Source organism: Macaca fascicularis, chromosome 8, assembly GCF_037993035.2.
Source record: "Macaca fascicularis isolate 582-1 chromosome 8, T2T-MFA8v1.1".
Lineage (NCBI taxonomy): Eukaryota > Metazoa > Chordata > Mammalia > Primates > Cercopithecidae > Macaca > Macaca fascicularis.
The window spans coordinates 118,872,117-118,897,971 of NC_088382.1; the positions used below are offsets into that span (position 1 = coordinate 118,872,117).

The 25,855-nt window shown below is 37.6% G+C and overlaps 2 protein-coding genes across 5 annotated transcripts in view; one reads left to right on the plus strand and one right to left on the minus strand.

Moving 5' to 3' along the window:
- The window catches only part of NUDCD1 (NudC domain containing 1), a 138,472-nt gene extending 124,697 nt beyond the window's left edge, over window positions 1-13,775 (minus strand). For all 3 annotated transcript variants that reach the window (XR_010577455.2, XM_065519536.2, XM_045398597.3), the window contains exons 1-2: window positions 13,581-13,775; window positions 1,599-1,753 (exon numbers count right to left, since the gene is read on the minus strand). Coding sequence is in view for 2 of the 3 variants with exons in the window: in XM_065519536.2 (XP_065375608.1) it covers window positions 1,599-1,753; window positions 13,581-13,698 (273 nt within the window). In the remaining variant the exon portion in view is untranslated. The remainder of the gene's footprint in view (window positions 1-1,598; window positions 1,754-13,580) is intronic.
- Window positions 13,776-14,011: 236 nt separating this feature from the next.
- ENY2 (ENY2 transcription and export complex 2 subunit) lies at window positions 14,012-23,576 on the plus strand. Of its 2 annotated transcripts, none has more exons than XM_005563930.3 (5): window positions 14,012-14,162; window positions 15,808-15,884; window positions 18,964-19,034; window positions 20,159-20,233; window positions 23,310-23,576. In XM_005563930.3, the coding sequence occupies exons 1-5, from the start codon at window positions 14,157-14,159 to the stop codon at window positions 23,384-23,386; spliced, it is 306 nt and encodes a 101-aa protein (XP_005563987.1). In that variant the 5' UTR covers window positions 14,012-14,156; the 3' UTR covers window positions 23,387-23,576. The 2 variants fall into 2 exon arrangements, with proteins under 2 accessions (XP_005563987.1, XP_005563988.1); XM_005563931.3 differs by having other exon boundaries at window positions 14,012-14,090.
- The last annotated feature ends 2,279 nt before the right edge of the window (window positions 23,577-25,855 follow it).

Sequence of the window (25,855 nt, forward strand, 5' to 3'; positions counted from 1 at the left end):
TGCTCCAGATAGTTAATCGATGAGAAAAGGACCAGAAGAAATAGGATACAGCGCATGTCTCAGGAATTGCAAGAGTTTAGTATGGCTAGAATGCAGTATACAAAGTGCTGTAAGGCAAGGTTGGAGAAAACTTGGCATATAAACGTATATGCAAAGATGAAAAGTTTATTTTAAGCATATATATCATTTTGTGTTTATACTTGCAAAAAACAACAACAAACAACCTACCACCTCTGGAAAGACACACAAAACCAGTAAAGAAATTGCAGGGGATATAATGGACACTGGAGACAGGATAGATAAAAGATGGGATCAAAGAGGCTCCACTAAATACCTTTGAAAACTTTTTTGTTTTTTAAATTACATGAACACATTGCCTATTTTTAAATTACATATTAAAAACATGGATTTTGCCATGAAGGAAATATTAAAAGAATTTCAGCAAGTGATAGTAATAAACACGCAAATTAGATAGACTACTCTGTAGATGCAATGCACAGGAGGGCTAGACGGAATAGAGTACTTAGGAAGCTATTAACAGATTATTGGCTGTTTGAAGCAAATATATTAACAATGTATTGTGGAGTTTCCAACATACGAAGGGGTAAAACATACGACAAAATTAGCTCAAACAGTGAGAGGGTAAGTGAAAGGAATTATATTGTTGTAAGGTTTTCACATTGTTTTTAAAGTAAAAGAATACTAATTAGAGGCAGACTGTGGTAAGTCAAGGAAAACACTATAATCTCTGTATCAACCATTTAAAAAATAATACAAACAGGTTTAAATAAAAAGCCAAAGGAGGAAATTAAATCGAGTTCTAAAGACATTTTTTAAAAAAGAAAAACTGTGATTAATTCCTCCCGCAAAAAAGTAGGAACAGAGACACCAAGAAACAAAGAACAAACAGGGCATAATGAGAAGAACAAGATGGTAATATCAACCCAAGAATATCAGGAACTAGATTAAATTAAGTATAAATGTAAGCCCTCCAATTAAGAGAGAGATTGTCATATGGAAAAAATAAGAGCCAACCAAATGCTCTTTATGACACATACTTTAAAAACAAGAGCACTGATAAATAGAAAAAGGATAGAAGAAAAATACTAATTTACAAAAAGCCAGAAATAACTGTATTAATACCAAAGAAGATTTCAAGACAAAAATTATTCACAGAACCTAGAGATAAACAGAGACACTTTATAATGCTAAAAGAATCAATTCAGTACAAACAAAACAATCCTAAATGTTTGTACAAATTAAGATAGTTAAAGAAAACATAAAGTAAAAACTAAAACAAAAGCAAATTCACCATTATAGTTGGGGACAATACCTCACAGTTACATCAGTATTAATAATATATAAAATACATGAGAGTTGTTGCCCAATGGTGAGAGTGGAGGTAAGTGTAGATAACAAGATCAAAGAGAAAAATTAAAATTGAAATAAGAAATGGAGTATTACATAGATAGGATTCCATATACTACAAGTATGTGCACCTCACTTCTCTGGATATTAGATTCAAAAGGGAAACTTAATTATCAAATTTGCTTAATATTACATACATATATTTATTATTACATACATGTTTCTCTTACCAGCATTACTGTTAAATTCATAATTCTTCCAAGGGTATCAATATAGTAGACACTGTCTTGATACCATGAATCACAGTGCAGGTAATTATACATTCCAAAAGCATGCATGTGTTCCAGTGTATATTGATCATCTCGAAGTTTTACCTCTGCCACAGCTGAAATACAAGGAAAGCAAACATAAACATCAAGAGTTTTGCCTCAGATAGTTTCTTTCTGTAGAATGCCTAGAAGGCAAAGAAACCACAGAATGCCAGTCACAAAGGCCTTCAGGACAATTCAGTATATGATTCTTTCAAAGATAATTTCTGGGTACTGTGTACAGAGGATAAACAGTAAGTAAAACTGATACAGTCCCATGTCCTTACAAGACTTACAATACAGTGGCCACAGGAAATAGGGCATTTTATGTCATGACCCTCTTTTAGGCACCTCTAATAATTTTGAATAAAAAGAATAGAAATTCTAAAATGAAGAATCTCCCATTTCCAGGAAAATGTTAAGCCCAATTTATGAAATGTTTATATACTTTAAAAATGTTTTTATATACTATTATCTCATTCATTTTAATACACCTTAAGAAATTAACTTTTAAAATCTCATTATACAGTTATATAAATAAATGTAAACACAAATAATGACTTCTCCAACGTTATACTACATCTTTTCCAAGGGTACAGAGCAAAACAGTATCACAGTTGGACTAGATACAAGATCTCCTGCTTAGAGAACAGGGATTTCTTCACTTAAGCATTAGCTGCTTCCCTAAGTTTAAATCTAGCAAATGTGATCTCTTCCTCTCACTCCTCCTGCCCTTTCATGAAGATGGAAACTTTTATGGCTCAGAACTGCTCCTGATCTGGATTTAATTTCTGCCTCAACAGGAAACATATAAATGGATTATGCTGGGCCAATATCCTACCCTAATATAAAACTCATTTTACTGTATTCTGATTACAACTGTTTTCTTCTTCCCTAATATAAAACTCATTTTACTGTATTCTGATTGCAACTGTTTCCTTCTTCCCCCAAATGCTCACCGGTTCCTACTTCCAATACCACTTTGAGTCCTGCCTGACTTATATTCATTTATACAGCAACTAATAAAAATTTAAAAATAAATAAATAAAATTTCAATAGGCATCGATGACACAGTGATGAGCCAAGAATGGAATCTTGCCAATTAGCACTTATGATACAGTGAGGAAATGGGCATTAGTCAAATAATCATATAAATTGTATACATTTTTTATGAAATAAATTTTATATAATTAAATTGTGATAAATAATCATCACTGGGTAACATGAGAACACATAATGTAAGAGTTCTACTTGCGGAGATTAATGAAAGCTTTCCAGGGTTTGAGCCAAGATATAAAAGATAAGAAAGAATTAACTTAAGGAAAAGTATTTTAACCAAGAAGGTGAAAGACTTCTATAAGAAAACTACAAAACACTGATGAAAGAAATTGAAAAGGACACAAACAGACATCTCATGCTCATGGATCAGAAAAATTAGTATTGTTAAAATGACCATACTACTCGAAGCAATCTATACATTCAATGCAATCCCCATCAAAATACCAATAACATTCTTCACAGGAAGGAAAAAAGCAATCCTAAAATTTGTATGGAACCACAAAAGACCCCAAATAGCCAAGGTAATACTGAGCAAAAAGAACAAATTTGGAGGCATCATACTAACTGATTTCAAAATATACTACAAAGCAATAATAACCAAAACAGCATAGTGCTGGTATAAAAACAAACATACAGGTCACTGGAACAGAATAGAGAATTCAGAAATAAATCCATGTACTTATAGCCAACTGATTTTTGACAAAGGTGCAAAGAACACACACTAGGAAAAGGATACCTTCTTCAATAAATGGTGTGAAAACACATACTGGGAAACGGATACCTTCTTCAATAAATGGTGTGAAAACTGGATATCCATAGCAGAAGAATAAAATTAAAATAAAAATAAAATCTCACCATATGCAAAAATCAACTCAAAAACTATAAAAATACCAAAAGAAAACAGAGAAGAAATGCTTCAGGATATAGGTCTATGCAAAAATTTTATGGTTAAGACCTCAAAAGCATAGGCAAGAAAAACAAAAAGACAAATGGGATTATACTTAACCAAAAAATAAAACAAAACAAAAACCTTCGCACAGCAAAAGAAACAACCTAGTGAAGAGACAACCTATAGAATGGGAGAAAATATTTGCAAACTATTCAGTTATAAGGAATGAAAAACTTTTTTTGCTGTTGAAGCAAAAAAAAAAAAAAAAAAAAAAAAATCCCAGTATAAAGAGGGCAAAGATCTTAATACACATTTCTCAAAAGAATATATATATATAGCCAACAGGCATATGCAAAAATGCTCAACATCACTAATTATTGAGGAAATGCAAATCGAAATCACAATGAGATATCATCTTCCTCTAGTTAGAATGGCTATTTTCAAAAAAATACAAAAAAAAAGTAACAAATGCTGGCAAGGACACAGAGAAAAGGGAATGCATAATCTGTCAGTGGGAACATAAATTAGTACAGCCATTATGGAAAACAGTAAAGAGATTTCTCAAAAAACTAAAACTATAACTACTATACCACAATCGGCACTCCCACAAATGAATATTTATCAAAACAAAAGATAGTATATCAAAGGAATATCCGCACTTTCATGATTACTTCAGCACTATTTACAAAAGCCAAGACATAGAGGAAACCTAAGTGGTCATCAAAGGATGAACAGAGAAAGAAAATGTAGTATATACACACACTGAGATACCATTCAGCCATAAAAAAGAATGAAATTCTGTCATTTGCAGCAACACAGATAGAACTGGAAGTCATTAAGTTAAATGAACTAAACCAGACACAGGGCCGGGTACCGTGGCTCAGGCCGGTAATCCCAGCACTTTGGGAGGCCAAGGCAGGTGGATCACGAGGTCAGGAGATCGAGACCATCCTGGCCAACATGGTGAAACCCCGTCTCTACTAAAATATGAAAACCATATTAGCTGGGTGTGACAGTGCATGCCTGTAATTCCAACTACTGGGGAGGCTGAGGCATGAGAATCGCTTGAACCCAGGAGGCAGAGATTGCACTGAGCCGAGATCACGCCGCTGCACTCCAGCCTGGGACACAGCGAGACTTCATCTCAAAAATAAATAAATAAATAAATAAATAAATAAATAAAATAAACCAGGTACAGAAAGGCATCATATATGCAGCTAAAAAAGTGGATTTCATGGACGGGGAGAGTAGAAAGATAGTTACCAGAGGCTGGGAAAGATAGGGGTGGCGGGATGAAGGGAGGTTGCTTAATGGGTACGAACATACAATTAAAAGGATTAAGTTCTCACGTTTGACAGCTCAGTTGGGTGACTACGGTTAACAGCAATATATTGTATATTTCAAAACAGCGAGTACCAAAATAGCTAGAAGATTTCAAATGTCCCCAACACAAAGAAATGGTAAATACTGAAGGTGATGAACACCCTAAATATTGATTTGATCATTACATACTGTATGCATGTATCAAAATATAACACAAAATCCCATAATTATGTATCAATTTAATATATTTTTAAAATAAAAAATACATGTATATACATGCACACCCACAACTCTACTGATTCCAGACAGAAGGAAAATCTGTAAAAAGTAGGAAGAAAAACTTGGGTTCAAAGAACACAAAGACGTCCACACTGTTCAAAGAAGGCCACACTCGCTGAAATGCAGAGCAACAAGGGCACTTGTACAGGAAAGGTTGCAATAAACGAAAACTCGGCAAGAACTGGATTATGAACGGCCTGTGTTTATTTTTGTTGACAAATTCAATTTAAAAGAATTCATTAACGGTTTTTAAGCAGGAAAGTAAAGTTCAGATTTGAGTTTATAAAGAAGTACTTATAACTATAATATGGAAAACAAATTGGAATAAAGCAGGGTAAATCCAGGAAGATCCACTAGAAAGCTACTGCAATCTGGTTGAGAGATGATGGAAACATTTCACAGGTAAAAATCCTAATTATGATAGATTTGATAGAGGTTGAGGAAACATATAACACAACTTATTTACAAGGAACAGTTAGAAAATATGTATTCTACTGATTAGGAGGAAAACAATCATCATTTCTTGGTTTTCTAGCACCACTGTGTGGATGAAACTAGATACTGCAGGAAATGTGCATGGTAACAAAAGGGCCTGAAGCAGTAATATTAGACAATGATACAACAAATACATTTTCTTCATATCTGTGCAAAGACCTCCAGGCAATCCTGAACCACCTGGAGGCTTCTTAAACATCTGCCTTATTACAACACTTCATGATTGTTTCATTCCAACAAGATAATTTATATGTTATTAAGACACAGATGTGAGTCTAGGCCACATTACATGCTATTTTGTAAAAGCCCTGTAGGCCACAGAAAAAGGACACCACTCCAGCCCTAAATGAGAAAGGAAAAGTTATCACATGATGATGACCACATCAATTATCTTGTCTATAAAAGTTGGACGCAGAGCAACTGAAAGTAGAAAAGCAGTCTCCAGAATGTGACAGTTCTTAGCTACTGGCAGAGCTCTTTTGCAGAGTTCTCCCAAAAAAAAGAAGTAGGGCGCAGCGAGGCTTTCATCTCTGCATAGATCTTTGTAAGGGTTGAAGAAGAGGAACTTTTTACAGAGAAGCCAGTGTAGTAAATATTTTTATTATTTAATGATATCTTGCATTGAAAATAAAAGAGCTTTGCTGAAAAATCCAATATGGATTAGTCTTCTAAAAAGAACTTAAGGCCTCACAAGAAGAGAGTCTCCCTTAACATTTGCCCAAATCCTTACCGAACCTCAAAACCTAGTTTTTCATGTGAAAACCACAAAGTCTCATGGGACCTCAAAGACCTATAGTTTTTCATTCATAAATTATTTATTGACTATCTACTACATGTACCAGGCATTGTGGTTGGCATTGGGCACACACAGGTGAATAAAATAGACCTGTCTCCTGAATAAAAAGACCTGTCTCCTGCACTAATGGTGCTAACAATGATATTCATTACTGTTTCTTGGCTTCTCAAAATACTCTATTACTCGAACCACATGATACTGCCAATATTTAACTCTTTGACACCAGTTAAATATGATGCAGTCTAATATTTACGTAGGCAAAGTACAATAATTTTTAAAAAGGGAGAAGAAAGAGGCAAAGAACATTAACTTACAAAGGTCACTTCGTGGACCACTTATCTTCTAGAATCAATTCAATAAATCTTCTTTTCACCTAGTTACTGAGCTTGCTATTTGTTTTTGAAGGTGTAAAAAAGTAAAAGTACAAGTCCACAAATTCTAAAGCGAGACTTAAAGAACACGGGAGGACCAGAGTTAACAGCACTGCTCCCATAAAATTATTTTATGCAATACTTCTCTGGTAACACATTCATGTGGCTATCTTCCCCATCTTTTCCTCCATAAAGGTAGAGAGGAGTTTTATAGTCAACTCTACATAAATACAATGGTTGCGTGGCTTTTCCCTCCCTTTACTCTAACTGTAGTGCAAATCTTCACCAGCTTTTCTTCCCCCTGCTCTGAAGAAAGAAAAAGGCCAGAGTGACCACAAAGATCATTAGAAAAAGCATGAGCTTTAGGGTCAGCTTTGCCACTGATGAACAGCTTGGTTAAGTTAGCTCATCTTATTGCCCATTTCCTTATCTATAATAAAGGCTAGTAATACTAATTATACAAGAGCATTGACAAGCTTCAATTGAAATATGCAAGGCATTTACTATCAATGCATGGCACATAAGATTAAGCATTGATTTCCCTGTTCCTTTTCTCCCATCCAAGGCTAATTCCCACACAGGTGTTTATGATTCAACTTCCTCCTGCCAGAAGTTACCTAGTCTCCACTGGTGTTTCCCCTCCACTCACATAGGCTGAAACCTCCCCACTCGCAAAATAAACAAATAAAAAAGGTTTCCTTTTCTCTGCCTGGCCACTAAAGCAGAGCTCTCCCCTACCCTATTCTTCTCGAAGTTCTTTAAAAGGCCGTCTATACATCCAATTTCTCACTATCTTCATTAGCCCTTTTCAATCGTTTCTAGCTCTATCATTCTACAGAAATCCTTTTTTCACTTAAAAATATACATTGAACAACTTTTGTTCGCAGCCAAGATGGAAGAATAGGAACCAGATTTATCTCTCCACCAGAAACATCCAATAAGATGAAATAAACCAGAGACAGTTAAAAGAAACAACAGTTTTCAAGACATAAGACGTCAAGCAACAACGGAGACTTAGGAGGTTAGCCCTACCACCAACCTAGTTTACTGCCTTGAGGAGTTTCCAGACCACAGCGCAAAGAAGGGAAAGTGATGTATAGTCAACCTTACATAAATACAATGGTTACATGGCTTTTCCCTCCCTTTAACTGTAGTGTAAATCTTCACTAGCTTTTCCTCCCACTTCTCTGTAGAAAGAAAAAGGACAGAGTACTTGTATGTAGAGTTGATTTCAACCTCCCTGAGCTGAAGAAACTGGGCTGCCTGGGGAGATCAAGGCAGCTATAGTTCATGAGACAGTGTAGCAGAGAAAAGACAGATGCAGAGAGAAGCCCAGAGATCTGAGAGTCTGCCTCAAGTACTCAAGAGTACTAATGGCATGTGTTTGAGGCGACATAACTGTTCCCAATAAGCAGAATGGAGAAAACCCTTAATTTCTGTACACAGGAAAGTCTTACCTCGGTAGTGGGAAATGACTCTAGACTGAGCACTGCTCCTGACCAGACTAACAAATCATAACAGCAAGAGCCAATGGAATTAATCTGTTTCCAAGTAACTCAACTACATCCCAGAAAAAAAAAAATCTCAAGAACATTATAAAAATACAAAAATAATCTGCATCTAACAAGGTAAAATTCACAATGTCTGGCATCCAATCAAACATTACCAGGTATGCAAAGAGGAAAGAAAACAAAATCCATAATGAAGAGAATTACCAATCAATAGAAGCCAATATAAAACTGACATGGAAGCTACAATTCACAGAACAAGATGTAAAAACAATTACTCCCAAGTGTACTCCATGTATGTTCAAAACAAATAAGTAGAAGCAAAAATGATGCAAAAGATTTAAGTCAAACTTCTAGATGTGAATATTGCAATGTCCACGATGAAAAATATATCAGATGGGATTAACAAGAGATTAATATTGTGGAAAAAAAAAGATAAACTAAAGGCATGAAAATGGAAATTATTGGCAATAAAACAGAAAAAAAGTATAAAGAAAAAATGAAACGGGCATTCATGAGCTGAGGCCAACTTCTGTGATCTAAAAATGTGTAACTGGAGTCTTCAAAGGAGAGAACAGGGGGAAAAAATTGGAAGAAATAATGGCCAAAATATTGCCATTGATCTTGACAAAAACTATATGTTCACAGTTTATAGCCCAACAAACCCCAAATGTAAGAATCATAAAGAAAACCACAGCTGGGCACAATATTACCAAACTGCTAAAAACCAATGTAAAAGAGAAAAATCTTAAAACAGAAGAAAACAGGCATGTTATGTATACAGCAACAAAGATAGGGTAATGTGAGATTTCTCATCAGAAACAATACAAGCAAGAAGACTGAGGCTATTAACTTTAAAGCACTGAAAGAAAAACTGTCAACCTAGAATGCAGAAGGAGCAGAGAGATGTTTACAGAAGGGTACGAGGAAACTTTGGGGATGACAGCTAAATTTAGTATCTTGATTGTGGTGATGATTTCACGGGTGTATACATATATCACAACTTGTTAAGTTGTACACTTTAAATTTGTAGTTTATTGTCAATTATGTCTTCATAAAGTTGTTTAATCTGTAAGACAAATTTATCTCCTACTAACCAGGTATGCTCCAACCCTGGAGATAAAGCATTGAAAATGATGGGCACGGGACCCTTCAATACAAAATCAATAATCTTAGCAAAGAAAACATACTGGATGCTACGAAGTATGATAAAGTCTATGAAGTACTGGTTACTATGACAACATATAGTACAGATTCTATAGTGCAGATTCTAACTAGCCAAGAAAGGAATCCCTGAGGAATATGTAAGCCAACATGAAAGAATGAAATACGAATTAGCTAGATGAAATATAGGTGGGAAACATATAAAAACATATAAAAAGACATGTACTAAATGAAGGTTCTAGGAAAACGATGCTTATAAATGCCTAGGAAGGGAACTGCCAGATCAAAAGGCAATTACAATTTGATTAAAAATAAGTTTTTTGTTTAGTTCTTTGGAACAGAAAGACAGTGACATTTACTGCTTACCGTAGCAAAGGAAATTTTGCTACAACTTAATAACATTATTTAAGACAAGAGAATAAGCTTCATTGCATCAAGTTCTTGACACCAGAGACCATGTTATCTTTACATCTTAAATGCAGTGTTTGTTGTAGCCAAGGTGCCCATCAAAGGTTTGCGGAACTAAAGTGAACTCCTTCAGTTAGAATAAAAGAAATCAAATTATCAGGAGCTCCTCAATTATGCTTCACTATCTCTAGAAATGACAGTTTTTAAAATAAATAATCTCTTTTTCACCATCCTCAAGTAATTCTTAACGAAAAACTCACCACGTGAACTATTGCAAAAGCCTGCTATTTGCTGTCTGCAGTACTCTCATCTTCCAAACTCAATCTCCACAGAGTCTGAGGTAAGCTTCTCAACTCCCAAATCTTAAGTAAAAGGCCCTTTTACTTAAAATATGGTACACATATACCATGGAATACTATGCAGCCATAAAAAGGAAAATAATCATATCCTACACAGGGACATGGATGGAGCTGGAAGCCACTGTCCTCAGCAAACTAATGAAGGAACAGAAAACAAAACATCACATGTTCTCACTTGTAAGTGAGAGCTGAACAATCAGATCACATGGACACAGGGAGGGGAACAACATACACTGGGGCCTGTCAGAGGATGTGGCGGGGGAGGGAGAGCATTAGGAAAAATAGCTAATGCATGCTGGGCTTAATACCTAGGTGATGGTATTAGGTGCAGCACACCACTTACCTATGTACCAAACCTGCACATCCTGCACATGTACCCCGGAACTTCAGAGAGAAAAAAAAATCAGTCAGGAGCAGTGGCTCAGGCCTGTAGTCCCAGCACTTTGGGAGGCTGAGGTAGGTGGATCGCGAGGTCAGGAGTTCAAGACCAGCTTGGCCAAGATGGTAAAACTCCGTCTCTACTAAAAATACAAAAATTAGCTGGGCTTGGTGGCAGGCACTTGTAATCCCAGCTACTCCAAAGGCTGAGGCAAAGGACTGCTTGAACCCAGAAAGCAGAGTTTAAAGTGAGCTGAGATCGTGCCACTGCACTCCAGCCTGGGCGACAGAGTGAGACTCCATCTCAAAAAACAAACAAAACAAAACAAAAACAAACAAACAAAAAAATTAGCTGGGCATGGTGGCAGGAGCCTGTAATCCCAACTACTCGGGAGGGTGAGGCAGGAGAATCGCCTGAACCTGGGAGGCAGAGGTTGCAGTGAGCCGAGATCACACCACTGCAGTCCAGCCTGGGCAACAGAGCAAAACTCAGCCTCAAAAAAAAAAAAAAAATGTTCAAATGGCACCTGATATCCTCCAGTTGTACGTCCCAAACACAGAATCTAAGATTAACGCTGATGAAATGAGTATAGAATAAGGACAACTTTGTGAGTTTTTTCTAAAGTATTCAATGGATTGTTTATTGTGAGATTTTGCTTCCTGCTTTTTTGGTGTTAAAATATCCTTTTGTTTATGAAAAGATGGGTGAGTACATGATAGTTTTTAAGAAACATCTCCACCTAGTAAACAGAAAAGTTGACAGAACTATGGCAGCTGAGTTTTATATTATAATGGCTCAATACAAAGATGTCAGGGAAACACTGAATGACCGGAAATAAAAAGGCAAACAGGGCAGTCACTGATCTATCTCCTCTCACTTTCCCAGACGTTTTGCTCCAGCAATGTAAGAGTGCAAGGATATCCAGCATACAACCTATTAATTATTTTCCTTTCCTCATACTTTCCCATGAATGGAATGCCCTCAACAATTTCTTCTCTTCTTCATATACTCAATTTATTGAGTACCCACTATGTGCCAAGCACTAGATACAGGGTAGTGAGCAAAAGGAAAACATCACTGTTTTCAAGGAACTCATAGTCTAGTGGAGGAAACAGACAACAAATCAAGATAGAATTTAAAAGGCCAATAAATACTCTCTTATGGAGAATGCAATGACGAAACCCAAAAGTGAAGGCAGGAAGACTAGTCAGGAGGCTACTACAGTTCAGGTAAGAGAGAACTCTGATTTGGACTAGGGTGGAGGCCTGGAGATATCAAAATGTGGAGTTGACCAGACTTGCTACCAAGTAGACAGTGGCTAAAAGAGAGAAACCCCAAATGACTCCAGCACAAGTGTCTGTTGGAACCAAGCTGGGCTAGTAGGCTAAAGGATAAGAGACCACAAGGAGAAGAGTCAAGACGAGACCATGTGAAAGAATCTTAAACCAGCCTATAGTCTGAGGCCCTACCCCCACCCTCCAAACATATGAGGAAATCCAGCCAAATGAGCAGAGCTTCCTAGCAGATCCATTACTAAACAAAGATGCATCAATGAGCCCAACTAGGACTAGAAGAACCACTCAGCTGACAGACCCGTAGACTTCTGAGCAATAATAACGGCTTCTTGTTTTGAGACACTGAGTTTTGGCTTCACTTTCCAATGCACTAGCTAACTAAACATGGTGATACCATCTACTGACACATGGGGTGACTGGAAGAAACACGGTGGCAAAGAGGAAAAGGAAGCAAATAAAAAGAAAAATCAAGCTTATCCTCTCTCATCCTAGTCAACTCTTACCTACCCTTCAAAGCTCAACTTAGATATTAACTCCTCCAAGAAGCCTTCCCAGATCCCCAAGCTAGTTTAGGAAAGATGTTCAAGTACTATCATTGTATTTTGTACATATCCCTATCACTGCCTTCCCATATTGTTTTACAATTATCTGTTTACAATTTTCTTCCTAACGAGTTAATAGTCCTCTTATGGAAGGTGTCTTGCTCATGTTGATATCATCAGCACGTAACACAAAACATGCACTCAGTAAATAGTGCTGAATTTAATAAATCAATTAGCAAAAACTTGTTTTACACTTAAATGTTTGTTATTATAATTAACTGCAGATCACTGCTTCTCAAAGCGTGACCTCTGAAAACATGCCTCAGAATCAGCAGGGGTGTGTATTTTAAAATGCAAATCTCTGGGTTCTATCACAACGACGACACCGTTAAGTTGTAAAAACAAGAGTAAGGATATTCTACCCCGCTACAGATAAAACAAGGAGTAGCAGCGTGGGAGTAAATCGACTTTTCCTCACTATCTTCTAGAGCCGTTCTCTACCACAGAGTTCTTAATGTGCCAGGAACTGAGTAATTAAAAATGCTATGACTGGAATGTAGTTTCTCTTCTAAGAAACGGCTCTCGGTCAGAGGAAACAGGAGCTGTGGGTCCTCCAAGGAGGTGTGGTTTCTCAACGCACACGTTCACAAGGGAAGCTCCAGGAGGAAGGAACGTTCTCAGCGTCCCCCGAAACAGGAGCCAGGCTGTGAACACACAGCGGCCAGGGCCCCAGGCAGCAACCGCACGCCAGCCCTCAGCCCTCAGCTCTCAGTCCTCAGAGGCTGGGCTGCTGAGCGGAGGGGGCCCAGGGTCCCGTTACCGAAGAGCGCGCAAAGGCGGCTCCCACCAGGTTCTGGGATGGGCATCATTCCCCAGAAGCAGCGGCCTCCGTGAGTCCACCCAAGCCGGACCGGCCTTGAGGAAGGCCACGGTGGCTTCGCTTGCCCGTCAGAAAGAAAGAAATTGCGGGAAGGGTCGGGCCAGAGGCAACCGAAAGGGGAAAGGAACTGAGTACTAAAGGCGCTGCCGCTTCCCACCTGCGTCAAGCTCCAGCTGGTAACAAGGCAGCGGCTCAAGAGAGAGCTTGTAACCCTCGAAGCGGGGATCCAACAGAGGTCTCTTCACTCGTAGGGAGCAATTAGCCGCCACCTCCATCGCTTTCCAGGGTCGCAGCGTGAGAATTAATAAAGCCCTTGTTGAAAGGTCCGCGCTTCACGCCTCGCACAGAGACTGGGAAGCAGCGTGGTTCCCATCCCAGAAAACACTGCGGTGCGAACTGCCTTCTGGGAAATGTAGTGTCCGTGAAAAAGTTGAGGTTGTTGCATGCTGGGCTATGTAGTTCTCCTGGTACTTACCGCCCGCGCGACGGCAAGGTCTGAACTATCTTACCCAGAGGCCCTAGCGACCAGGAGGCGGCCCGCGCTGGTTAAATTCTCACATTATAGGCAGGGTGGCGAGACCCCGCCCCGGAAATGCGTGTTCTAGCTTTCTGTGTGCTTAGGTGCCCGAGCTACTGAGGGTCTAAGTCCGGGCAGCCGAAGAGTGTGGTAGGTAACGGTCGTCAGCGCAAGGGTCATTTCGTCGCTGGGAAGGGACGGCCCTCGCCCGCGGTGATGGTGGTGAGCTATGCCTGTGGTCCTCAGGGCCGGGACCCGGGCCCAGCCCAGGCTCCTTTCGATGTACTGTCTTTCGTTAGCGTCCCCGACCCGCGCTCGCGGGCCTGTAGGGCTCTCCGACAGGGCGTGCTACCGGAGTTGGCCTGAAGCCAGTCCTCGCTTTGTTTTCTGGCTCCTCCCCTCCCGCCTCTCCCGCTGTCTCCGCCCTGTTCTATTTTCCCTAAGAATGTCTGAACTGGGAGGGATACCCTAGCGCCCGTGTTTTACCAGTGAGAAAACTGAGGCCTTTAAGAATTAAGTGACTTGTCCAAGGTCACTATCCGTATTTTAGGGGCCAAGAGGAGATCAAGTTCAATATTCCAGGAATGGTACTGACTAGACCTTGTAGTTATTTTGAAAATGTTAACCTCCAATTAAAAAAGCAAGCATTTCCTAGTTCTTACTCAACTTCTCCTTTTCCCTGTTCCTCTCAAAAAAGAAAAAAAAATCAACTCTGAAAACTCATTGCCAGTCTGAATTTTCAATAGGCCAGATGGAAGACAACAAAAGTAATCTGAAGTTAGTGACAGATTAGGTGGGAAAACGTTAGTTTACACCAAGTTTTATTTAAACTTTTAAGTGGCTTGAATGCTTTCAAAACCTAACTTTCCTCTCCTTTTAACATCATTTTGGTTTGAGTTGCCTCTTTTTACTGAAAATTGAGGACTTTGTAAGTTAAGAATTAGTTTGAGATTTGTTTTCTCCTTATCCTACCAGCAATGTGTGTGTAAACAAACACATCCACACACTTACGTTTACCACTTGTAATTGTGGGTTCATCCTAATGAAGAGTAAAGCAAAGCACTTAGAGCCTTATCTAGTAATTTTATTTTTTTAATTAATTAATTTTTTTTTTTTTTTTTGAGATGGAGTCTTGCCCTGTCACCCAGGCTAGAGTGCAGCGGCGCGATCTCGGCTCACTGCAACCTCTGCCTCCCGAGTTCAAGCGATTTTCCTGCCTCAGCCTCCTGAGTAGCTGGGATTACAGACGCCTGCCACCAAGCCCAGCTAATTTTTCTGTTTTTAGTAGAGACGGGGTTTCACCGTCTTGGTCAGGCTGGTCTTGAACTCCTGACCTCGTGATCCACCTGCCTGGGCCTCCCAAAATGCTGGGATTACAAGCGTGAGCCACCGCTCCCGGCCTGGTAATTTTATTTTTTTACTAATACTGTTTAATCTTTTTTGATATTTAGTTTATATGACTTCTCCCAATTTTTGGATGCAGTCTGTGCAGAAGTGTTCGGCAGTTATGTTCAGTTTTGGAGCTCCTAGGGTCAAAGTACTTGAGTTCAAAATCTGCCTTTCCACTTTCTATCTCTGTGCCTCAGTTTCCTCATCAGTAAAATACAGATTATGTTATTAATATAAATATGTAACAATACGTTCTGGGAATTAAATGTGATGTTTAAAAAAAAGCAAACCCCCACAGCATTAGCCCAGTGCCAAGCACATAAGTGTTTAATGAAAAGTAATGATATTGTTCACACACTTGAAATGTATCACCCCTTCAGTTGATAGAATGGCAAATATGTTAGGATGCCTGCCTAGAGGATTTAGAAGAAAATGCTTTGTAAATGTTCTATATCTGAAAATACATGTTGATGTCCAGGTTAGCAAGATGAACAAAGATGCGCAGATGAGAGCAGCGATTAACCAAAAGTTGATAGAAACTGGAGAAAGAGAACGGTAAGTAATAGATTGTGTTAGTAAATTACATTTTACCATCTTTAATAGTTACTTCTAAGAATCTAAACAAGAAATAAAACGTCACTGGAAGGAATTACAATTGACATTATAAAAAGTTTCTATTCCGAATATCTGGAAAAAATAATTTAGGTGTGTTAAGTATTGCAGGACTTGGAGGGAAATGTTGATGTAGAAAGATGAGCAAGAAATGGCTCTTAATTTAACAGAGAAGAAAAAGTACCTAAATTACAATTGGAGACATAATGTTACCTGGGTTTTAACAGGGAGACAACGTTGTGGAACCAGCTTCATTTACCAGGCTCTCAACCTTGAAGCAGCAAGGGCTCTTTCCACTCTCTGAAACACTCTTCCTTCTCTTCCTTTTGAGCTAATTCTAGCTCATCTCTCAGGTCTCATTTATATATTGTGTCTTCAAGGAATGTTTTTAAGTCCCAAATACCTTGTTCCATGATAGCATTTAATCAACACTGTATTCTAACAATCTACTTGGCTTATTTGTATCCTCCAGTATAATCTAAGTTAACACCAAAAACATCATATACCCAGTATCTAATTTTTTGTGTGGTTCATAATTGGCCAAGTAAATATTTGCAGAATGAACAGGTTTAAAAGTACAAAGAAGGGGCTGAGGAATCAAGAAAGGCTCCCAGAGCCAGGGTTATAAAGTGAGTAAGACAAATATGTATAAGGAAGAGTGGGAATCTTTCAACTCGACCTGGGCATTACGGTGGTCAGGTAAGAGCTCACAGAATAATAAGAAGTACATCTGTTGCTGACTTTATTTTTGGATCATGGGAGTCATTAAAAGGTTTTAAGAAAGGGAAAAACTAGATCATGTTTACTCTTTAGGAATCTTACTCTGTTGAAACGGAACTTGGACTTGAAGGGGACAAGATAGATGGCAGAAAAATGAGGTAGAAGATTATATAGGGTTGAAAATGGAAAACTCCAAAAATGGAAAGGATATCTTAGAATTTTAATCAAGTGTAGAAACAGCAACCCTCAAAATGAGGAAAGAGGCATCTGTAACTGCCTTGGGTAGCTTTAGAGGATAGTACTGCTTTTAAGGAATACGGATTGTGTGTTGTTTTTTTGTTTGTTTTTTCATTCATGCAGCTTCAAGTTACTGAGTTTCTATCATGTGCCATGTCCTGTTAAGGTGTTGGAGGTAACAGTAGTGGACAGAAATGGAGTCTGTGTTTTCATGGAGCTTGCATTCTAATGGGAGGAGACAGATAAAAATGTGTAGTATGTCAGATGGTGATGAGCACTAGAGGAACAATAAAACAGAAAATAAAGAGGTGTAATATTTTAGATAGAAAAAAACAAAGAAGAAATCAGAAGGAGGCTGGTGCGGTGGCTCACGCCTATAATCCCAGCACTTTGGGAAGCCAAGGCTGGTGGATCATGAGGTCAGGAGATTGAGACCATCCTGGCTAACATGGTGAAATCCCATCTCTACTAAAAATACAAAAATTAGCCTTGCATGATGGTAGGCTGTAGTCCCAGCTACTCGGGAGGCTGAGGCAGACGAATCGCTTGAACTTGGAGGCAGAGGTTGCAGTGAGCTGAGATCGTGCCACTTCACTCCAGCCTGGGCCACAAGAGTGAAACTCTGTCTCAAAAAAAAGAAGAAAAAAGAAATCAGAAGGATATGAGGGAGAGCAGGGACTCTTAAGTTCCTGAGATAGGAACTTGCCTTTCATTTTTGAGGAGCGCAGGGATGCTAGGGAGACTGAGTAAATTGGGTGAGGGAGAGTGGAGATAAAGTCAGTGGCATAGCTGAGGAGAAGGCAGATCATGAAGGATCATGTGGGCTGTAATAAAGTCTCAGAGTTTTATTCTGAGTATATTGGGAAGGCACTGAAGGTTTTTGAGCAGCAGGAGAACTAAGTGTACAAGGGAAGAAGCAGGGAGACAACCTAGAATGCTATGGTAATATTCTAGAGAAGAGATGATGGCTTGAACTAGGGTAGTAATGGCAGAGATAGTGAGAAAGGTGAATTCTAGGTGTATGTTTTAAATTGAACCCAATAGGATTTTCTCATAGATAGGATGTGTAGTGTCAACAAGGCAGCTGAGCAGAAGGATACTACAGAGATTCCTAGTCTGAGAAACCAGAAGAATGGAATTACCATTCTCAGAAGAAGAACAAACAGGATGAAGTGGTAGAGAATCAAAAGTTGAATTTTGGCCCTATTAGGTTGAAAGACCTAATTAAATATCAAGATGAGAATGTCACATAGTGGATGTCTAGGGATAGTGAAAGTGGTTTGCAGGGAAAGAGAATTTGTTTGGGATGTGACGTTTTTAAGCTGAGAAGTTAAATGATTTAGGTTGAGGATTGAAGATTTGTAAAAGTAGGTATGGCAAAAGAATAAGAAAATATTTGATTGCACCTGTGATGCCATTAGTTGCATATACACTGCCACATTTTTGCCATTGAGAAAAAGAAAACACTGCCAATTAAATTATGAGGGGCATGCTAATTACTGAATCATTAAAATGTGGGGGGAACAACAGTCTTACAGTCAATGAAATACCATTGTCGTTTTGTAGTTTAGAAGGGCCTGATAGAGATCAAAGAAGGGGGTAGCCTGTGAAGTTAAAGGTAATGGGGGAAATAGGAGAGCTAAAGGATAAGAAGTTGAGGTTAAAGAATGGATTTTGGAATTTGAAGATTTCAGAGGTGCAGCTGCTCCAAGTTCAGTTAATACTCTCTAGATGTTGTACAAGACCCATGATATTCCTGTTGGTAGAGTACAGTAGAAAGTATGTAACGTGGCCAAAGAATAGAGATCCTTGAAAAGTATTTTAGCCCCTCCACTTCATTTAATTTTACTCATTAAATGAGACCCAGATGAAATGAAAGGCCCAGAATTTAAGTACTTGCATAAGATCAAAGGACTATTTAGCAATAGACCCAAGATTAGGCCACAGTTAAAGTTTTGTAACTGGAAGGCAGGGAATTTTTAGTTGAACACTGAAGCTTTGTTTTACGCATTGCTGTCTAAGATGTTATACATTGTTCAGTTTGAAAATACTTCTTTTTCAACAGCCTCAAAGAGTTGCTGAGAGCTAAATTAATTGAATGTGGCTGGAAGGATCAGTTGAAGGCACACTGTAAAGGTAATCAGTTTCATTTGGAAGATAAACTAATCCCATTTTTTCTGATCAGGATTGGTTTGGGGGTTGCTTATTTTAAGGTATATTGAGTACTCAAGCATGATTTTAAACAAATACGGAATTTAATCCTGTAATGGTTTCCTCTTCTCGGTGGCATATGTAGACCCAATTCCCAATTTTTAGAAATTTTATCTGTTTCTGTTAAAACAAGTGAAACATGAGCACTTAAGATTTTCTCTAGTATCAGAATATGGAATCTCATGTCTTTCAGCAACTTTATTGTTTCTTGTGTTTTAACTTAACAAATGGAACACTTTAGGGTTGGCAGACTTATAGAAATTATCTCTCTCCTGTCTTTAACAGTGAAAATTTGAAAAATTCATCTATGAAACCTCTTAGAATGCACTTAAAAAAAAGTAGAAGGGAAGCTTATTAAATTACTGGGTATTGTTGATGATACCATTTGATAGATTACGCATGTCACTAAGGGGAGCCTCCTTTCTGTCTCAGCTTTTGATATAATGGAATTGGATATTTTTAATGAATCCCCATTGTATTGTAATAGTTTCTACAAATAAAAATAATAAACTATTTATATGTTAACTGTAAGAAGGCAATGCGACAAATTAGTAAAAGCATAGACTTTAAGGTCATATAGATGTTCATCACTGGAAGAATAGAGCTGGATTTCAACTCAGGGCTGGATGACTAATCTTTAAGCCTCAGTTGCCTCACCTGTGAAGTGGGAAAATGCCTAGCCCATTAGATCATTGTGAATATTAAATGTTGTAAAGCACCTTGTAGAGATCTAGTAAATATTAATTATAACACAAGTTTTCAGCATTTTACAGATGTTAGATTTGAATATTACAGTTTACGTTTATTTTAAGTGTCACAATTACGTATTAAGTTGCAGGTTATTTAGCCCAGACTTATGAACAGACTTTTATCTTTTAGATCTAAAGAATATTTGATATGTTTGTAAGGTTGAACTAAATTTTCAGTGTCCTTTTTTTAAAAGAACCAGTCTACACTCTAAAAACATGATCTTAACCCTTCCTCTATGAAAATCTTTCTTACAGATAATGATTTTAAATGATATGATTTGTTTTTTGCTTTTGCATAAGAGGTAATTAAAGAAAAAGGACTAGAACACGTTACTGTTGATGACTTGGTGGCTGAAATCACTCCAAAAGGCAGAGGTAAGGAATACAGAGTGTTTTAAAGGAAACATGCTGCAGACGTGATTTTTTTTAAATCCCTTGCTGATTCAGATTTTCTTTCTGTTTTTAAGGAAAAGCGCTACCTACATTGCCTCTTGTAAAGAGTTAAAATTGCCTACCTGCCTCCTAGCATAGTCTGGGAGTAACAAATGAGATACTAGGTTTCAGTGTTCTTGCACTCTAGGATGGTGCACCAGTGCAAGTTGATACAGTTGTTTAAACAAATAATTTTTAAAATACGGGATTCTGTAGCATCAAATATTACATGAAGCTAGGATTTATAAACTTTATCAGATGTGGCATGACTCTACTTAAATATTTAATAATTCAAAGTCTTATTCCAACCCCTGAGTCATCGCTCCTCTATCTCCTTATTAAAAATTAACGAAGGTCTGTCTACTTAAGTTCACCCTTTAATGCCTTGTTTACGGAAGGCAAAGTTAAGATAGGAAATATTATATTAAAACTGATGATGTGTAGTAAATGTCAGGACCTACATCATTGTTATCTTAGAGATAACTACATTATTTTCATTTACTTTGATAAAGGAGTTGTAACTGGAAGATAAATTAGATGGTCCAAGTTGTTTTGTCACACAGAAATTGTGAAAAGAATTTAAGTGTAAAAAGTAAATAAGTTTGAAAATTATTACTACAGAACATGAATTTTTGAACTCTTCTCTGCTGGGAATAAGCTACAGAATCCCATGGTTCTTTTCAGCCATCTCTTTAGGCCTGTTTACAACTGGAAAACATGACTTTTTCTTCAAGTATGTCTCAGGGAAAGGAAAAAATAATTATTGAAAATAATTGGCCGGGTGCAGTGGCTCAAACCTGTAATCCCAGCACTTTGGGAGGCCGAGACGGGTGGATCACGAGGTCAGGAGATCAAGACCATCCTGGCTAACACGGTGAAACCCCGTCTCTACTAAAAAAATACAAAAAACTAGCCGGGCGAGGTGGTGGGCACCTGTAGTCCCAGCTACTCGGGAAGCTGAGGCAGGAGAATGGCGTAAACCCGGGAGGCGGCACTTGGAGTGAGCTGAGATCCGGCCACTGCACTCCAGCCTGAGCGACAGAGCGAGACTCCGTCTCAAAAAAAAAAAATAATAATAATAATTATTGTTCCCCTTATGAATTTATATTTTTAAATTTCTCTAAATTCTTTTTTTTGTTTGTTTTCTTCTGTGACTTACACTTAGTCTGTTAACATTATTTAGGAACCAGCTATACAAGTTAGAAACTACCCTTTGCTTCTCCTTTAATACTTAAACCTTGGCTATTTCAATGTCTTGTAGCTCCCCTGCTAGATAATGAGCAAATAAAAGAGAAGTAAAAGTAGATGTTTTAATTTATGTTCTTAGTCTTCTTAGTGTTGTTAAAAGTAGACATATTTTTTAATACAGTAAAATTGCCGTTTTTATAGTGCACAGTTCTGTGAACTTTATACATATGTATAGGTTCATGTAGCTACCAGTCAGGATACAGAATAAATAGTTCCCTCACCACCAAAACCTACCTCATGGTATTCCTTTATAGTCCCATCTTATTTCAAGGCAACTGACTGATCCTGTTCTCAATCATCGTAATTTTTATTAAAATTATTTTTAGTATACATATTGATTACATTTTCAGTGGACTTGAAGTAATTATGTAGTCTTGATTTGTGGGTTGGCTTAAACAGTTTATAAAGAATAATATCTGCCTTATTTGATTTGTATAATTTTTTTATGGAGATACTGAACTGTATCTGAAGTTTTCCATTTCCCCGGAACACAAGTAAATACATTAGAAGTTGTAGTTAACTGCCCCCCCTCACTTTTTTTTTTTTTTGCATTTATGGTTTAATATTTTGAATAGATAATAGTCAAATGGGTCAAAAGTATAGCATATAACAGTTGTAATATTTTGGATTTTTACTAGCTTGGAGTGTATATAAATGTATTATTTCAGTAAAATACAGATTACCTTCTAAAACATATGCCAGTTTATACTCCAGCTAATATAAGAGTGCTCCCGTAGTCTTGCCAACACAGTATTGCCAACACAGTGTGTATGTATACATATATATATTTTTACTTATGTATATACTTATATGTTTGTATATTTTATGTATATATATACTTAAATATATGTATGCTTTTATATATGTAAAAATATATATACCCTTTTTTTTTTTTTTTTTTTTTTTTTGAGATAGGATGGAGTGCAATGGCATGATCATGGCTTACTGGCCCCGACCTCCCAGGCTTAAGTGATCCTTCTGCCTCAGCCTCCCAAGTAGCTGAGACCACAGACACACACCACCATGCTCCACTAATTTTATTTTTTGTGGAGACAGGTTTTGTCATGTTGCCCAGGCTGTTCTTGAACTACTGTACTCAGGCAGTCCTCCTGCCTCAACCTTCCAGACTGCTGGGATTACAGGCATAAGCCATCGTACCCAACCAACACAGTATATTATTGACCTTTGTATTTTTTCCTGTGATTGGTAAAATACGCTATATGAATGTGGTTTTAATTTCCTTTCTCTTCTGAGATTCAGACACTTTTGTGTTCAAGAACTCTCCTTTTCTTCATCTCTTTTGCTCACGTTTCTGTTAGCCTTTTAAACTTTTCCTTGTTGGTGTGAAACAACTGTATAGTAGAAAGATCAGCCCTTTTCTGTAAGAACATTTCCTCAGTTTTTATCTTTTGGCCTTGCTTATGGTGATTTTTCATTAAGCATAAGTTGTTACTGTGTTTTAATCAAATTCATCCATCTGTTATAGCCTCTGTATTTAAAAATGGTCTTCTTTACTCCTAGTTTAAAAGAATTTTCTCCTGTTTTCTTTCATCAACATGCAGTGCATTTAGGCATTGGATAGTTCATTTAAAATAATGAATTGCAAGAAGACACTTTTCTTTGTCAGATAACTTTACCTACTTTTTTAATTGACCATGAGGGTTATTTATGAAATTCTTATGTTGTTTACCCTGAGCAAAATGTCAGATCTTAAAGTGACATGTATTAATTGGAACCTTCTTACTCTTATTTTTTTATTTTTGTTTTTCAGCCCTGGTACCTGACAGTGTAAAGAAGGAGCTCCTACAAAGAATAAGAACATTCCTTGCTCAGCATGCCAGCCTTTAAGATTGAATTAGATTGTGTTGTTGTGGTTTTATTTCTGAAAGTAAAACTTGCCATAAATTAGAAAACAATTTCCCAAAATAAAATCCTTTTTTGTATGATGGTATACAGTTTTCAGTAATGATGTATACATTGTATTGATTTTTTTCCCTAAATGTGTTATTTTAATAAATATCTCATGAATGAGTTTGAAGTTTGCTTGGATTTTGAAATGAATGGGACTTTGTCTTTATTACTAATTCACCAAATTTGTTGAGAGCAAGAGCAATTAATGTAGTGTAAGTATTTAGTATGTACAGTTCTCTGTGTTAACAGCTGAGAAGTAAGCAACCTTTTCTGACTGCATATGGTGTATTCCTCTTTTGAGTCCCCATAATATTTTATAAATTGTAATGCCCCATCTTGTACTACAGTTGTCTTATTCGTATTGTTTATAAACTCTGAGGGTTAGGACTGGGTCGTACTCATCTTTATGTGCCTTCCTTATGCTTCAAAGAATTTACCATCTAATGGAAGAGAACATTTGCAAGTTGACTCCATATCAAGCTCCTTCCACATACTCTACTCATCCGAACTTTGAATGCAGAATCTTTAAATTGCATCCCCACATACTAAGGTCAAGAAAGAACTTAATGGGAAGTAATCTCCACCCATTAGCTTTATCCTGACATCAGGATTGCCAAATCCAATGGACTCTTGTCTATTCTTATGTGACTTCTGCTGGAAAATGTGAATGTTGACCATCCTGCCACTTGGAACTCTCTTCCCACTCCTCACATTGCTTTTTCTACCACTGGAAGTTCCTTCTATTTCTTGTGGAGTACCTTTTGCTGTCTGGGACTTGTAGATAATGGTGTTTCCTAGGGCTCCCTCCAGGGCCCTCTGCCTCACTAACTGGATATACTTTTCCTGGGCAAATCCCAGGAAACTTGCGTCAGACCGTGACTTCAAATACAGGTTGATAAATTTGTGTCTCCAAACCAAACTTCATCCTAGACTCCAGACCCAGAGACCCAACTGCTATGGATCAGCTTTTTAGGATATCCTCACTTCAAACTGACCTTACCTAAAATAATGACTTTTTCCCGCAATAACTGCCCATGCTATATTCCGTATTTCTGGATGGTACCTCCTCCCTATATAGATTATCTGAGGAGCTTACCGAAATGCTGATTCTGAAGATGAGGGGCATGACTTCAGATTCTGTATTTCTGCCTAGTACCCAACTGGTGCTCATGCTGCTGATTGAGAACCACTTTTGAGTATAGCAAGGCTCTAAATTATCCACTGCGTGCCCTCATAATTGTCTTACTTCAAGTCCAGATTATTGCAGTAGACTTAGTATTTCTTTGCCGTAGTTGATTTGTGCCTGCTCCAGTATCTGTTCCACCCTGTTGCCTAAGTGGCCTTAGTAAAATTCAAGTCTGGTTATTTTATTCCCCTGCTTGGAATTTCTCAATGTAGAATGAAACTCATTCAGCATTAACACCTAGGCCCTTCTTGATCTGACATCTTGTTTCTCTAGTTAGACTAAAGAATCCCCACTATAAAGTTGTTTCATCCCTAAGTACCTTTGAAAATCCATCAACCTAGAAGCTCGCTTTCTCATTTGTTTCTCATCCTGTTTGCCCTTCAAAGTTCAGCTTTAGTTGCTAAAACATTCAGACATTCCTCTATCTGACTTAGAACCCACGCCCCCGCTGGGTTTTTTTTTTTTTTTTTTTTTATAGGAAGCAGCTATGCGTAATTCCTCTTCAACACAGTAGTTCTTGAACTTTTGCAGGCCTCTCCTGGGGAGGAGGAAATGGCTTCTCTGACTGTATGATGCTTATTTGTGGATGAATGGGCAAGGGAACAAATGAAGGAACAAACAAGTGAATGAACAGTATGGGAGTATTGAAAGGTATAAATTGGGTAGAGCTGAGAAAAGGATTCAAATTGATCTTTGTTTCACTGTTCCAAACACAATTTCATCTTTCTGATGAATTTAAAGTGTAGTCTTTGAACCAACTGGGTTTAATTATGTAAAGTTTTGAGCCTGAGACAAGCACACAATCTCAAAACCTACCCAAATGAGTTTTTTGTTTCACTTCATCTCTTGTAAAACAGTGTTCTAAAGTAAGTGATAGGGATGCTCATCATTCTGCTACCTGTCATCACAATGAAAACAATCAAATAGTACACAGGAAAGGTGAGAAATAGAGGATAGTTCTTATTTCACAGTACTGTATATGGAAATAAACCAAATTTGCTCATAGAGATGCTATTTTATTACCTCAAAAATATATAAAAATGAAAACATTATGAAAATATTTTAAAATGAGATTTAAAAATAACTGAATTGAGAACATCACAGCAATTTAGAATACTAAGGAGCATAGCTTTAAAATGATAGTGCTGAGAACTCCCCACCGCTACCCCACCACCTATAGGCTTCTTTGACATCTTACAAATGTTCTCTAGTTTGTATCT